Below are 13,428 nucleotides of genomic sequence, written 5' to 3' on the forward strand. Positions count from 1 at the left end.
CTCCATTAGGTTGTTACTTGTTATAAGTTTTATTCTTGGTATTATTAATGTTGTAAGTTCATAATTTTAAAACAAATCTCATTTTAAATATAATAAAAATTAATATATGATTATATTTTTAGTCTAATGATTGTTATGGTGAAAAATCAAATAAATAACAGTTTAGATTTATTAAGTTTTTACACACAAAGAATTTAAACATTTTGCGTCAAACCGTTATAGTTCGGCACACACGACTTCGAGTATTGCTTTCTCTTAGTATTATCTGATCTCCTCCATTGGGGTTTTTCATTATTTATGTAAAAAATCAAAAAAATATTCATTTTTTAATTTTTTTAATTATTTGTAATTTAAATTCATTTTAACTGTTTATTATTATATATATATATTTTAAATCAAAAAAATTTATAACAACAAAAAAAACAAGTTTTAAATATTTTTAATATTTATTTTAATAATATGTGGTTTTGATGTACATTTTTTTTCCAAAAAAGCGTTAGTTTTCATTATTTTGTTTTTGAGGGATTGATTTGAGTGTTTCAAATTATTTTGAATAATTCGATTCAATAATTGTTTAATTCCGATTAACTATTTATATAATGGACGTTTATGAAACATATTTGGGAAAATGGGATTGATGCTGTTTTAATAGTCTGAGTCAAATGGTATAGTGTTAATAAATAAAAAAGTGATTGACAATAGAAATGTGTTAATGTCGAAACTTAATGATGTACAAAGTATTTATTTAGTGTTAAAAATTGAAGGTCTTGAACGAAAGAGGAGGGTTCTTGCATCTTTGATAGTCCGTGTCCTCGTCTTTGTCTACCTTTTCTTTGATGTTTGAAAGTATGTCGTATACTTCTGAGTCTTCATCGTCGAAATCAAATGACCTCATGAGCCGCTTTGGTAATTTATCTTCTGATTGTTGTTTAGTAAACACCGTTAAATTGAAATGTTTGTTAGTGTGGGTTCCAGTAGAGTTTGATCGATGCTTCTTTTCATCATCAAAAGTAAGTTGTGTGTGTTTTACGATGGTTCCCTTTGGTGTCGTGGCGCCGATGGGTTGTACAAAAAGGTCCTCTTGGCCGAGTCTTGCTAACCGGTGAACTAAGTGTGACATTCGAATATGAGAAACCAAGTTTCATTTTTTTAAATACAACCAAAAGAATTCTCGTGATTTAAAACTATTTTTATAATTTTTAATTTTGGGTTTTTTACAATTCGAATAATTCTGGTGGTTTAATCAGCTTTTGTGTGGATGAAGATTTCGACCATTTTACTAAAATAACAGCAAAATTCAAATTATTCATTTGGTACAAAGAATAAGTCTCCAAGAGCATATTTGACCTTCATTGTAAACAGTATTTTATTGAATATTACAATGTAATTAATCCAAACTATTAAATAATTGTTTATATTGTACTATATTTAACATAATGTGAGTTTATTAAATTTAATCAATCAAAGAGTATTTTGCCGACATAAAATTCCTATTTTATGTACTATATTTATTAATACAATTATAAATAAAATAAACAATGATGATTAAATTACTAATTTTTAATAAAATATTATGGTTCGACAGTTTATCGAATAACAAACCCTTAGAATGTATAAAACTCTGTGTTTTCCCAAAAATGTACAATTTCTATTATAACAATCAGTTAAATGATAATACCACACTTATTGATTTAAACATATCATTATAAACAAATAATAATCAATAATAAACACAATTTTATAACAACCATATTTTTGGGATGTGAATTATACTCGAAGTACTATCAAAACAAACCGATAAGAAAAACTGATTTAGATTGTTTGAATTCTTTATATAAATTAAATTAAAAAGAATTATTATTATTTTAATATGGTATTATTTTAATTAATAATATTGAACAGAATAATATTTATAGAATTAGAAAACATAATACCTATTTTTGTGCTTTATGCAATCAAGAGAGACTCAGTCTACTAGTCTGGACAAAGTTATTGTTTTCAGAAGTGTTTGGAAAATCCACTTATATAAAAAATTATGATGTCTGGTTCAAATAAAAAACACCACAAGGAAATTCGTGTTAGATATCATGGAAATGTTAAAGTTTCATAGTTGTCATATGTGTTTGTTTCATTGAAAATTTATTTTATACTGATATTTCACGTACTAAAAAAAACTCGAAACTGTTAACTTGTTATACAATTTCGTGATCCAACGTAAATGTTATCACATATATAGGTGTTATTGTTAATTAATATTCTTAACATTCATCGTTTGTAGTTTCTGTTTATTTTTCAATTTTCAATTTACGATTAATGAATTGGTAATCACAATTATCATTAAAGATGATAAAAAAAGTTATACATAACTTCAAATCAGATTGCATCTTCATTCAAACGGAAATTTTTTATAATATTATTATTGTGTCATTATAATAACAAACAAGAAATTGAATTATTGTTGCACACCATGGTTGGAAAATTTACTTGTTATTTTTTTTTCTTTGGCAAATTCGTCTTATTTTTTACCATCGAAAAAACTTTGCCCGTTTTTTTTTCTTAAAAACAACCTAATATAACATAATAAATAAAAATAAAAAAGTTGGTATTGGTATATATTAATTTTACTATTAAGTATAGGTTATTTAAAAAAATTAATTATGAAGCTTTTTTTTATATTTATGTTAAAAAACAACCCGAAATAACAAGTAAAAAAATTTAAATTAATATTTTTTTCTAAAAATAAATAATTTTTTAATTTAATAAATTATAATATATATTGTTTATTTTTTTAGTTAAAATATATTATACAATTAACTAATGTTTAAATCAAAATAATTTATTATTATAAGATACTATTATACTTTATAATAATAGTTTATTTTAATAATTTAATTATAATAATAAGTGTTTGATTATTAATCTCTATCAAACATTTATTGTTAACTAATAAAAATATATAATTTATTTGTTAGTAAATAATAACCCTTGATTAAAACAATACACACTTATTGTTAATTAAGTTTTCATTCGACAATATTAATAAATAAACAACATGTTCAAATGCTTGATCAACAGACGAACGATGTGTTAAAACATTTTCATTTATTCATCGTTTCATAACGTTTGGATATTTGAATAAAAAGTCACTTAGTTCAAAATTAAAACATGTTTTTACAATAAAAAGGAACAGTACCGAAGTCTGATTTGTATTTGTAAACAACAATTTAGTTCTTATATATATAATAATTATGTTTAAACTATTGCTAAGTATGTTTATTATTCATTTTTTGTTTTGTATATTAGAATGAGAGTATTTACAACAATTGCTCATAATAACATCGATACTATAAAAAACGACACAAGATCTAAGTGTTTTGATGTGATGTATTGTTTGAATAGGGTCATTAAATAATACATTTCACTTTTCAAATTGTATCTTCAATACAATCGAAATATAATAAAAAATAATTAATTTTAAAATTTAAAAATTTCAACGATACATTTGACATATACATTATAACATAATTAAATGTGTATTTTTGCACAACGTTTACTTATCAAAAGGATATTTTGTTTATGTAAAATCATACCAATCGAAAGCAATACATTTGGAAAGCAAGTTTTTAAGAATCGGCGTTTTTTGTCAATCAAACCGTAAAAACCGCGTTTTAAAACTGTTGTTGTTTGGTTTAAGACAAAAAATGTTTGCTCTTTAGAGAACAGAAATTATCATTCCCACTCACTCACTCACTCTTGAAAGGTTCGAGTGTACTTTACATAGTATATGTTATCATTTAAATTTGGATATTTTGTTAGTGTGATACAACCCACTTTTATATTTTTTTTAATAATATCACTAAAGTATCACACACTTAAAATTTACCCAAATTCAAAATTATCTGTCATGTATTGCTTAATAACAATTTGTTGTTGAATGTATAAATAACCCATTGTTGAAAATAGGTTATTTAATTTATGTATTGTATCAACGATTTAGTTTAATTTTTAATAAGTTATAATATACTTTAAAAAATATACCCATAATATTAATTTTAGTTGTTCATAATTGTTTTATTAAAAAAAGTTTGTTAACTTAAGGGTGAGGTTTAGAAAAAGGATGTCTGTTGATTCCTTAATCATTCCAAAAGCCCATACCCTTACCCATTCATGGAGATGGGTGGGCTGGTTTTACTCTTTTTCTGTTAATTATTAAAAAAAAATAAAATCAAAATACCCCAAAATAATCAGAAATTAAATATATATTTTACAACAAAATGACAATTTAATTAATAATAAATAATTCTTGAACAGATACTCCAGATTCTACTGTTTTTGTTTTTGTGTTGCAATGTTTCATTCTTTTTAACACCGAAAAAGATCTTTCAACGGAACAACTTGTGACTGCAATCAAGTTGGTTAATCTTATATTTTCTGTTAATGTTGGGAATAAAATTCTGTCGTTTTCATCCATTAATTCAAATAAATTTTGGGTAGTTATTTTTGGAATTGAACAAATACACATAAATTGGGAAATGTGTTCATTTGTCCACATTCTATAGTTGTAACGTTGTACCAATATTTCCAATTGTATATCTTCAAGACATCGAATTTTAATCAAATCTTCATCATACAAAAATCGGTTGTAATCGGTTCTAAAATGTCCACTTCTTCTTGGGTTCAATTTAAAAGCATTTTTAAATTTTGTTGAACATTTAATATCTTTGCTCTTCCAACTTTGATCATTTTCTTTCATGTTTAAAAAATTTACAATATCCACATGAGCAAATTTTCATATCGTTAATTGTTCACACTCTCTTGAAATATCCAGGTCGTTCAAATGTGATATTAACTCAATTTCATCAGAAGCTAACAAATAAACACTCATTTGTGTTTTTAAAAAGTCTGGTGTGACCTTTTCATACAATTCAATAAACTCACTAAAATAGTTTATTATGTAATCACATTCTTTTACACCGTTATTCCCTCCAATTTCTTTTCGAGTGCATTTTTTCAAAGGATGTGCAAATCGAAAAACAAAAGTCTGAATGAGCCTGGTTAGTAAACCTTCACAAACAATTCGAGCTCTTTCAATATCAGAAGATTCATTTTCTAGAACAAATGGTAATGACTGGAAAAAGGGATTGTTAATGTTTTTCACTTTATCTCGTAAATCGAACAAATATCGTATGTAATTCCAAATTCTGCAGTAACTTTCACATAGTAATCTATTTGGACTTTGTAGCCAATCCATAATATTTCTGAGTTCTGAGAGTAAATAATCACAAAAGAAAAGTACGGATACAAACAAGGGATTTTCAAGTGTAATTTCTTCAAGTAAATTTCTTTCAACTTTCGGTTGTTCAAAGTAATATTTTTTCATTTAAAAATTGTTTAAATGTATCAAAGTGTTCGAAAATGAATGATAGAATTAATTCGTTGTATCCAAAACGTGTTGATGCGTAATACCGGTTTGACAACGTTTCAATGTTTATTTGATGGTTAACCCTGTTATCATTCCAAAGTCCTCTCCAATATTGCGTTGAAATGTCTTTAATAAATTGGTTGATAATCAATCCCTCATTTTTTTCGAAAATTTTATTACATGCTTTTGATGTTCGGTGGTTATAACAGTAGTTATAATTGAACGACTTTTGCTTTCCTTCATTGGTGTTCAAAAATTCAATATAATTTTGTTTTTGAATAATTTCATCTGAAATTGTTGAAGAATTGATACAAATGTCATCATTAAGTTGTTGTTTTAATTTGTATATACACCTTTCTGCTTTTCTTTTTTTATATTGAGAAACTAAATATTGTAATCTCATACCAAGCATCGTCATATCCGAACCACCATCAACGGTTATTCCAGTTAAATGTTCAATACTAAGGTTGTAGTGAAACAGTACTTTTCTAATCCAAGTTTCCCATGCCATTCCCGTCTTGGTACCATAGTAACTTCCAATTTTTAATTTACGTTCTTTTGGTTTTAAATTTTGGTCTAATGTACGAATATATAGACTAAACACCGAATCTCCATGTAAAGTGGAAGCATCTGCAATAAGTTCAAAATCTTCCTTTTTGCTTCCAATTTCTTTTATTTTACTTTTTGTAATAAATTCGATCAATTTCATTTTGTTTTCAATAGTTTTGGCAGATACATCAATTACAATCCGACTTTCTCCATATTTATTTTGTATTCTCATTAATTCAAGTAATTTATCTATTTGAAAACGAGATAGTGATAATCGTTTAAAATAAAATGCATAGTATAAAACAAAGTATTTTTTGATAATACTTTTTTATCAATTTTACTTTCTTTTGAATGAGTTTGAACCTGTTCTTTAATTTTCGATACAATAACATCATCTATTTCAAATTTAACATCATTATTTTCACATATTAAATCCCATAAAGATTGAACAATCTTTTCTTCGCATTCTTTATTGAAACTTTTATCTTCAATATATTCTTCACTTTCTTCACTAATATCATCAACAACAATATTTTCATTGTTTTCATCAACTAAATTATCAAAACCAGAAACTTCTTCACAATATGATGACGAATCTTAATAAATAGTATCAACTTCTTTATTGTTATTTAAATTTTCATATGAAAAATCATCATTATTTTCACATTCCTTATCAATGATACACTCCATTAAAGACCCATTGATTTTTTGTAAACGTGTTTGTGGATGTTGTGAATTTTGAATTTGTACTTCTTGTATATGTTGTGAATTTTGCATTTGCACTTCTTGCATATGTTGTGTATCTTGAAACTTAAATAATTCATTATTTTCGTAATTGTTATAAATATGTACGTTTGAATATTTTTCAATGTTAATAAGTGTCGGAGAATCGACATTTAAGTTTCTTGTAAAACGATGTAATTCATCGTTTATGACAGACACTTTAAAATTGAGTATTTCTTGTGTTATACCACTTTTCAATATTTTATTTTCAATTTGTTTTTTTGTATTTAATACTCACTTAATGGGCATAAGAATTACTGCTTGTGAACAAACGATTAAGTGCAACAAAATTTAAAATTTTTTTGTTTTTTGAAAACCAATATTTTAAGAATCCATTTGTAAGTAATGTTTCAATTTGTGAATGTAAACTGATGTGATAAATATATTCATCTTTTTTAAATTCGTTACACACAAAACAATAATGAATTCGAATAAATTCTGATTTTGGTATATCGTTTAACCACGGTTTGAATGTAAGACAATTTTCAAATTCTTTTTCTTGTGTTTTAAAATGTGTTTCCATTTGTTTTGTATTTTAGTTGAATTAACTCATGTTTAAATCAAAAAAGATTAACTTTTATAATATATTCAACAAATTATACTTTATTATATTTCTTTTTTGCAAGAGGTAAAACAATCAAAAATTGTGTTCAAAATGTAAATTAAAATACTTAACATATACACCTCAAACAGAGTATATCAAGATGTTGTAAGGTAATGATTATTCAATAACAAAACTAATTATTTGATAAATTAATAATTGTAATAATTGTATTTTTTGAAAAAAATAAATAAAGTTATATTATAAAATAAACAAATTTTATAAAATATATATATCATATTATTTAAATTATTGTTTTATTGTATAAAATATAGTTTATTTACAAATAATAAATACAAACCAATAATATACTTTTGCACAAATTTTTATTATATATAAGTTAACAATAATTATGTATATCTAAAAGTTATCAACAAATTAACTTAATTTTATCAAACAAAGTAACTTATGATAAATTGTTAATATAATTTATTATAAAAATTATAATTAAGTTTGTATATTGTTATTATATGTCAATTCGTTATCAAAACTCATTATATGTTAATTATAATATTTATATAAACGTTTCCTTCTTTTTTTTGAAAATAATAACATTAATTTTGCTTGTATATTATTATTGCAATACATTATTATTTTAACAGTTTTTTACCATTGTTTAACTTTTTACCTTATTTCTTCTAATAGAATTATTTTTTCGTTTAATATTTGATTAACGTATGATGTTTCAATAAAGAATAAATTAAAAAATTTGACACTGAAAAAAATCAATAATTTTTTTAACAAATATTTAAGATAAAAAAATGTTGAATTATTATATATTAACTAAGAAATAATATTTAAAAAATATGAAATATTACTTAAGTTATAAATTGATGTTAATAACAATTATTAACATCAATTAATAAAATATTATTTATAATGTTAATATTTTCTTTCAACTGAACATTGTTATAAAAAAGATTTGATTGTTAAATACTGTATCCTCGAAATGTAAAATTATTTCTACATTATTTTGTCAAGTTTTTTGGTTGAATAAGAATTCGAGTTTTGATTAATTATTAAATAGTTTAATATTTCGCAAATATCAATAATATAACTATAAAACATTGTTTATTAAATCGCTGAAAGTGAGTTTCGATTATCAAATACATTAATATACATTAAAAACTATTTTATCTGTTTTATACAAATTTTAAAACAAAATTCATTGGATTTTTCATCAAACTAATAAACATTCTATAAAGATTTCATTGTAATATTTCGTTTATAAACAAAAAGATATTTTAGAGTAAAAATTAACAAACAAAAATTATTGGATTATAAAAAATTATCAGTCAATTTTAATAAAACAACTTGATTAAGTCAAAACAATTGAAAAAATACGAAACATAAGATATAAAAGAAAAACTTTAATAACACATATAACAGAGCACATTAATTGTTACTTAATGTGCTACCGTTACGGTTGTTGGAAAAATAGTGGCGCTTTTGTGGAATTAAGAAAGCTTTGTTAAGATTATATTGTGAAGATGTAAACGATTGTTAACACACTGAATGAAGAAAATGACAATTCGAAAGAGCAAATCCGTAAATTAAAAATTAGAAAAAGGAACTCAAATTATCAGAAGATGTCAAAGCTCAAATTGAAAAATTTTAATTTAACAAAGTCATTTAAACAAAACTCTACTATATTTCTATCAAGTAAAAAATAGTTGTATCTTACTCGACAAATTAGAAAGTGAGTCACTTGCTCAAAATTTGTGGACATCCATTTGAAAGTAAGTACCAAACACATGTTTGCCAATATAACGAATAACAAAAGTGAAGAAGTTTTAAAAATGGCGAAAAGATAATCAGAGCTGAAAACGTTTAAATGTATTTTTTTGTATGAGAAAGACATGTAAACTGAATAATCAAAATTGAATTTGAGACAGACTCCTGAAAGAAACTAAAGCCGTGAGTTCATTTAATACTTAATACAAAAAACAGTCGATAAAGCTCTTTATTTGTGCCTTCTTGAGAAAGGTGAAATACTTGGAAACAGATTTGGTTTTTCAAATCGTTTATAAATTACTATACTTAATTATTCATTTATATTAATTTTTAATTTATTTTGGATATTCAAAGTTAAAATATAATTTTAATATTAGTTTAAATTATTAATTGTTAAATCACTCTTCAGTCATTTTAAATAATTACATTTTGTTTTAAAATAGTCTTTGATGATTCTATTTTGGCTTTAGATATTGTTTAAACATCATTTTTGACAAATTGTGTTATGGTATTTAATTGACATATTGTATTTTTTTGTTTTTAGTTTTGTTATTCTTTTTGTTTGTATTATTGTTATTAAAAATGTTATTAATCCTGTTAAATTGAGTATTTATCACCTATTATGTTTAAATTAATTAATCACTTTTGGATTTGCTATTATTTTTCTATATTTATTTTAAAATCGTAGTTAATTTATTAATTTGTTGTATCAATAAAGCTTGATAATTTGAATTATATCCCATTACTGCTATTCCATTATCTCGATTTTACTATTTATTATAAATAATATACAATTAATTATTAGTTTTTTTATTCGAGATTCTTGTTCTAAAAATGAAAACTGGATTTTTTCCCGCTTTTAAACATTAAAACAGGCTATTAAAAAGTTATACGTCGATTTGTTCTATTTTGATTTTTTCCCGTGACTGGGCGCTGAGTTGGCAAAAATTATTTTTTAACAAATAAAAGAAAAAATATTTTGCCGGAATGTTGTTTTTTTTCCAACCATGTGCACACCCATTAAATTTTTATCATCCATTTTTTGACACAAAGATTGTTATGAAAACGAATATAATTAAAACATATATTAACAAACAATAGATAATAAAAAAAATTATTAAATAATTTTAAACATATTTAAAAAACAACGTTTAAGAAAATATTTTTTATATTTTTTTTAAATAAGTTATAACTTTATAAAATAGAATCTAAATTTTAAATTGTCTAAAAAATAAAAAAAGATAATAATTAGTGTATATATTTCCCGAATTATTTCGTTGTTTGTGTTTTAAATTTGGATTGAAAAAGTTGTAATACTGCTCGATTATTTTATAATACAATATTTAATTTAATTTGATTTATATTATTAATTTTATAATAAATAGAAATTATAATAATAATATACATGATAAGAGTATTTTGAACACTTTTTGGTGTTTAAGCACCACTTCATTACTTGTGTATAACTATCATTGAAGGTTTATAAATAATGATAGGTAATAAAAAAAGTTAACAAAGTTAATACCATTAAAACTTCATTGATTGAAAATAATATTAATGAGAAGTGGATGTCTAGAATTTATAACTTAATTATTTTATTCGTTATTATGTGCATTATAAAAGACATTTACAGATAGCTGAATGACCAATCAACAAAGAAAAAGCCACCGTTGTCTGTGATATATAAATACAGTGAAATATAGTTTACTGGTTTTAGTCTTGATTTTCAAAAAGCTGGTTTAAAAAATGTTTGAATTGTATTGAACAATTATTTTTATAGTTTGCTTGTTTTTAAATACATATTTAAATAAAATAACAATTAGAATAAATCAAAGAAATATAACTATATAAACTAGTTAATAATAAATAAATTATAATTTAAAAATGGTTTGTATGATTATAAAAATGGATACAAAAAAATAACTCCCATTAAACTTTGTCTACTGTTTTTGAAAAATCAAACCCTATAGTGGTACAAAAGAGTGCTATATGTCGGTTTAATGTATATAATAGCAGCATATTACATAGTGTGGTGATTCTCTTGGTTATTTAAATTAATTTCAGGATGGATGTTAAAAACTTTTTCAGAAATCAAAAACGAAGAATAACGAATATATTTCTTGATGTCCATAACCCTGGGCAGTTTTACTGCTGCTTTTTGGCACTCAACAATAATCTAACTTCACTGTTTCATTATAATTTACTATTAATTAAATTAATTGTTTAATACATTTGCCCACTTATAAAGGACTTGAATTTTTTCGTCTATTTCTTCCCACAAATACATGATTTACAATTATAACAATTTTATTATTATTTAACTATACTCTTTTATTAACTTTAATATAAAGTATAGTAAATAATAGTTCAAATATGAGTTAAAGTAGTGAAAAATAGATCATTTCGGTAAAATAGGCAGAAAACCCGATAAATTTCGTACCAAACAAATAAATTCTTGCTTTTTAATGGCAGATAAATGTTACTCAAATGTTTTAAAATCAAAACTCCGCCAATGAAGATCATTTCCAAAAACAAAAACGCCAAATAAAAATAAAATCTTTTTGAATTTTCCACCAGAAATCGGCGATTATTTTGGAAATGGCAAACTCAAATCCCATTCTTTACACGATAAACTGCTTGTTATAAAAAAACTTTATTTTGATCCACTTATGGCATCTTTTTTTGGTCACTTCCTTCAACTCTCGGAACCCTAACAATTCCGATTGGTTCTAATTTCCATCGAAAAATGGTAAAAAATAGTTTTTAAGCATTATTCCTCTAGTCGGCAGAGTTATCTTTTATTATCCAGCTCTTGTTGATTAACACTATAATAACAGACGTGGATACAATTAATGGCAGCGCTGCTTGTCGCAAAACTGCTATTCAAAAAACCGGGAATAGTAACCCTGTTTAAAAGTGATGCGTAAGGCCGCGTGGCCCGACGTGTGAGAAAAACCTCCGAAAAAAACGGGAATCTGTTCTGTTCTCCAATGAGCAAAACAAATCCCGTTCTAAGGCACCCTCCCATCGCAAACTCATTCTTTTGATTTTTGAGGCAAAAAGAATCGAAAATATGCACAAGTTTAGAAACAGTTCAGATTTCAACCTAAACCCCCAACTTATAAAGCGCGAAAATCTTTTTCATAAAGCCCTAATGTCCTCGAAGATGAAGCACACAATTAGTTGTAAGTCCGTGGACACAATGGTCATCTTTTCCCCTATCAATGAATCGCGTGAAAGTTCCCCAATCTCGTGCACTTCTCAACTCTTCCAAACACAACCAGTCACTCGGTCTCCCGACTTAATCGCTCAACAACGCATTTCTAATTACCTCACCACTCGAAGAACCATCGAAATGACTTTGAAGGAAATGCTTTTCACCACACCATCCCCTTTGTTGGACGCTTACGCAACACTGGTTTGTTATTACTAGTATATTTATAGTAAATTTATTGGTAAATATAGTTTAGAGGTACTTACACACAGATGAATGGTATCTCTGTGAACCACCACTTGGTAACCGTACTCTTGAACTTCTTCGCATCACGGGGGAAGGTCGTACAACTGATTGAATACTTTTCTAAGAATGAAGTTAGCTCTACGAATCGGTGTAACCCACTCTTTAGAGGGAATACCTCATTTATTCGAATATACAGTTTGTACCTTCGAACGTTTTGCGCCGAATTCATTTCATCGACTTCAGTCCAGTTGTTAAAAGACTTTGAAGGTGTTGAGAGTATTGACGACGCTATGATACTGGAGAACTTCTCTGCTTTGTTACTGGAGAACTCCGACAAAATTCCGACGCATCTGAAAATCATATTGCGGTCAATCTATAATTACGTGTTAAGTATTCGAGGCGCAGACGATGCAAGAAACGCATTTGTGACGCTGTTGTTTCTTCGGTATTTGTATACCCCATTCATGAAAAACGTCCAAATCCTCAAACTCCTGCAAAAGGCGAACATCGACATCTTTTTACTCAAGAAGTACGAAATGTCATTTCCACTCGCTCAGTTCCGAAGAGCAGTCGATGTTTTGTTCACTCAATGCATCAAAGAACCTTTAGAAAACGGGTCTATCTTATTAAACCCAACACTTCAAGGTACTTCGTTCAAAGAAATGTTCGAGACTCTCAAATTCGAGATGTCGAGAATTAGTAACGTCTACAGAGGCGATTTCAATGACGTTTTCTCGTTGATTAAAGGAAAGGTGGCGTGTCAAGAGTCCACAGAATCGATTAAATCCGTGGAGGAACTGAATGTGTGGACTCAGACGCGCATCGAAAATGCTCAAAATCGAAACTCGGAGTTAAAGAGGCAAATCGAATATTTGAAAC

The 13,428-nt window shown here is 25.6% G+C and overlaps 2 protein-coding genes across 2 annotated transcripts; one reads left to right on the plus strand and one right to left on the minus strand.

The window, feature by feature from the left end:
• Positions 1-751: 751 nt before the first annotated feature.
• Positions 752-1,120, minus strand: EIN_380190 (hypothetical protein; the record flags this gene model as incomplete). Its single annotated transcript, XM_004258835.1, has 1 exon — positions 752-1,120. The coding sequence occupies one exon, from the start codon at positions 1,118-1,120 to the stop codon at positions 752-754; it is 369 nt and encodes a 122-aa protein (XP_004258883.1).
• Positions 1,121-12,243: 11,123 nt separating this feature from the next.
• Positions 12,244-13,428, plus strand: EIN_380200 (hypothetical protein; the record flags this gene model as incomplete). The annotated part of the gene is made up of 2 exons (XM_004258836.1): positions 12,244-12,507; positions 12,576-13,428. Coding segments are annotated over 2 exons (1,117 nt in total), but the record flags the coding sequence as incomplete, so codon positions are not given.

The sequence above is a fragment of the Entamoeba invadens genome (genome assembly GCF_000330505.1).
Source record: "Entamoeba invadens IP1 unplaced genomic scaffold scaff_1105074725225, whole genome shotgun sequence".
Lineage (NCBI taxonomy): Eukaryota > Evosea > Mastigamoebida > Endamoebidae > Entamoeba > Entamoeba invadens.